The 3,659-nt window shown below is 43.2% G+C and overlaps 1 protein-coding gene across 1 annotated transcript in view; it reads left to right on the forward strand.

The window, feature by feature from the left end:
- LOC107732245 (ribonuclease inhibitor-like) overlaps window positions 1–3,401 on the forward strand; it is a gene marked incomplete at its 5' end in the record, with an annotated part of 70,896 nt that extends 67,495 nt beyond the window's left edge. The window contains 2 exons of the mRNA XM_016543521.1: window positions 2,432–2,605; window positions 2,690–3,401. Of these exons, the coding sequence (XP_016399007.1) occupies window positions 2,432–2,605; window positions 2,690–2,696 (181 nt within the window). The remainder of the gene's footprint in view (window positions 1–2,431; window positions 2,606–2,689) is intronic.
- Window positions 3,402–3,659: the final 258 nt, after the last annotated feature.

The raw sequence follows: 3,659 nt of genomic DNA on the forward strand, positions 1-3,659 counted from the left end.
GGGACTGGAGCCCTCTCCTCTTCGGTGTGGCACATTCGCCGCACCATACTCAGCTCACCCTCAGCCGTGGTGCAGGGGGCGGAGCTCCTCTCCGCGCTCACAGCGTCCGCGGCTTTCTCCCTCGTGACGGGCATTGTCGCCGGCTCTCGCACCTGGTCTGACGGATACAGCTCTACGTCCGGGGCGACCCTTTGCTCAGTCGCTAGGCTTTGCGCTGGCTCGCTGATCGCGGCGGGAAATGGCTCTCCGTCAACGGTGGGCTCGGGCTGATGCTCCACATCGCGGGGAGATGGTGGGCTGGGCTCTGGGTCTGGATTGGATCTGACGAGATCATCCACGGGGTAGAATGGCGATCCGTTTCTCGCCAGAGTCCACTCCACGAAGGCAACGAAATCCTCTCGAGGACCATCTTCAGACGACGGCGCTCGTCCGGGTAGCTGGTGGTGCTAGCTAACAGCCGGAACGGGCTTGCATGGTCCTCGAGAGATCTGTTCCCCTGCTCCAGCAGGAGGAGGAGGAATTCGGGGCGAAGGAGGGGATCCATGGAAACAACAGGAAAGCCGGAGGAACGAGGGAGCTCGGTGGAGCTGGTGGTTTGACGGGTGACGGTGGAGGCGAGGGAGCTTGGTGCCGAGGCGGAGTCCGGGCCTCGGAGGCTGGCTCTGGGTCTGGATTGGATCTGACGAGATCATCCACGGGGTAGAATGGCGATCCGTTTCTCGCCAGAGTCCACTCCACGAAGGCAACGAAATCCTCTCGAGGACCATCTTCAGACGACGGCGCTCGTCCGGGTAGCTGGTGGTGCTAGCTAACAGCCGGAACGGTCTTGCATGGTCCTCGAGAGATCTGTTCCCCTGCTCCAGCAGGAGGAGGAGGAATTCGGGGCGAAGGAGGGGATCCATGGAAACAACAGGAACAAAAGAAAACACTGAGGAAAAACGGAAAACAAACGGAGGGGAAACACACGGAGGTTACTGTCTTTGGTCGGGTCTTCTGTCACGGTATGCTGTTGGAAGGAGTATGAGGGAAACGAGGAGTACAATCAAAAGTCTTTAATCCAAGGAACACAGGGTAAATCCACACAAAGGGCGCTGGAGCAAACACATGTACACAACGAGTAGACCCAACAGAGACAGACTGCACAGACTGGGACTTAAATACAGGGGATGATTGGGGAAAACACAGGTGCATGGGATGATAATCAAACTAATTAACAAAACAAGGACAGGAACATGACCAAATAAAAGAACAGAAACGGGCAAAACATGACACAGACAGTCGATGATCCTGACAGAGTGATAGTAAGATAGAGATTCAACAGAAAAGTGAAGCTACACGGAGCTACAATCACAAACCACTCAGCAGCACGGCAGACATGAAACGGAAGGAGGCTGAGATCCAGCCGTTTTAATCAGATCACTTTAAGGATTTAAAAAAAAAAATCTTTGTCATTAAGACACACAAACATAAAGACTCAGGTTATGAATCTCAGCAATGGTGACATGCTTGATCATCATACAAAACTCATCCATGGCTCCCAGAATGCATTTCGGCATGAAGCATGTCACCATTGTTGAGATTCATAGACTAATTCTTGATGTTTGTGTGTGCCTAAGCATTCATTGGTTCAAAACGATTTATGAACAATGTGTTTTTAAAATTACAGATAAAAATACTAATTATCCGATTAAAGCACTGCTGCATCACATGTTGTTGAAATGCATTACTACAGTCACTAAAATGAAATTAATAGCATAGTTTAGTCACAACATGATGATTAACATCAACAAGTAGCCAACATCATCTGATCACATGTTCTCTTGTTGTTTCTCCTCCCTTTTCACAACAATGGTGACTTCAAACCAAACTATTATTTTCATTAAACCGTCAACATCTAAACCTTTGTTAATCTCAATAAGAACCTTTGTAAATGTATGACAAAAATAAAGCCAATCTGGTTTATATTTGAAGCTGGTAATGATGTGTTTTGGAGTTATTTAATGATGATGGGGGCTGACATCAAACAAAGGTTGGGTTTTCACTTTTAAACTAAATTTCACATCCACAAAGTCCACATATAGTGCAATAGGAATCTTCCCACTAAAATCTTTATTAGAATGTTAGGGGATAATGTTCTAATAATGTTACCAATAAACATGTTTATGTTTTTAGAGAATGTTATCCTACCTTTTAGCAGAACATCCTGGGAACAAAAATAAAACATGCCGCAGAAAACATTCCCAGAACATAAGAAAATTCTAGATGGGAAACAAGTTCAGTATCACAATCAGGAATCGTGTTGTGCTGGCAAGGTAAAATGTCTATAGCACCAATCCTACTGTATAGAAAAAGTAGTGCTCATACAAACACACAAACAGACTCTCACCGTAAAGTTTAAACAGAGATCATTCATGTTCTTCACTCTCTGCAGGCTGTGGCGCTGCAGTATTGGAGAGGAAGGCTGTGCTGCTCTGATTTCAGCTCTGAGATCAAACCCCTCACACCTGACAGAACTGAATCTGAGCCGTAATAAACCAGTAGATTCAGGAGTGAAGCTGCTCTCTGCTCTACTGGAGGATCCACACTGTAAACCGGAGAAACTATAGTAAGTTTTTGAGTCAATGCTTTTACTTCTTATCTTGTATTAAAGCAGATCTTAGTGTATTTTATCTTTCTCTATATTGTACAGTATTTGACAGTGGAAACTCCACAAGCTCCAAACAAGTGAATCAAAACAACACGCCCTGAACAAGACTGTCACCTGGACAAATGCAGATACTGATCCAGCAGTTTAAAAGAACAGAACAGTATTAACATATTGTAGTTTTATTCCAAACACTAGGTACTTGGAGTATACAGAATGAGTATAATAGTTTTTTTTAATGTTAATACTGTAGACTGAGCCATTAATATAGTCCCTCCAAATGAAATGCCAGCTGTTTGTCCATCATCATTCATTCATTAAAACATAAATCAAAACAAAAAGTCAATGAGATAACTATGATAGTCCTCAGTGAGAGAAACACCAGTATGTAAATGAGTAATTTTCAAAACTGGAAAAGAGAGTGAGATACCTACATACTGTAGTTTCTAAACTAGACACAATATACATAAGACAACAATCAGAAATTCAAGTTCAAACTTGATAAAACTCCAGGAATGCAGGAATAACACCTGCAGGAGAATATTTATTTTTATTCCAATTTATTTTCCCTTGTCTTCCTTTTGATTGTATTATTAAACATGTGTATTGTTTTAATTTCATTTTGTATTATTGTTGTTTAATGTTTAGCACATTTCCATGTTCTGAAGCTGTAAATGTTTTGGTAAATCATTTGTATGTTGTTTTTCATGTCAATAAAACAACTGAACAACAGCTGTGTTTGTATGAGCGACGGCGCTCCCAGATATACTGTTCATGTGCAGCAGCATTTACAGCAAACACTCTCACTCTACAGTAAACACTCTGAGACACTGAAAACACTGGATCTTGAGCTGCTTGTGTGTAAATGAATGCAGTGCCACTATTCACACACAAAACACTTTTTGACAACTCAAAGGTTGTGAATCTCATTTAATTGCCAATGACTTATGGTACTTTGGATTCAGCGATTTTTGCCCAAATCAAGTTTCCATCCCCACACAGTTAGGGGCCGATC

This window comes from Sinocyclocheilus rhinocerous, unplaced genomic scaffold, assembly GCF_001515625.1.
Source record: "Sinocyclocheilus rhinocerous isolate Xijiao unplaced genomic scaffold, SAMN03320098_v1.1 scaffold909, whole genome shotgun sequence".
Taxonomy (NCBI): Eukaryota; Metazoa; Chordata; class Actinopteri; order Cypriniformes; family Cyprinidae; genus Sinocyclocheilus; species Sinocyclocheilus rhinocerous.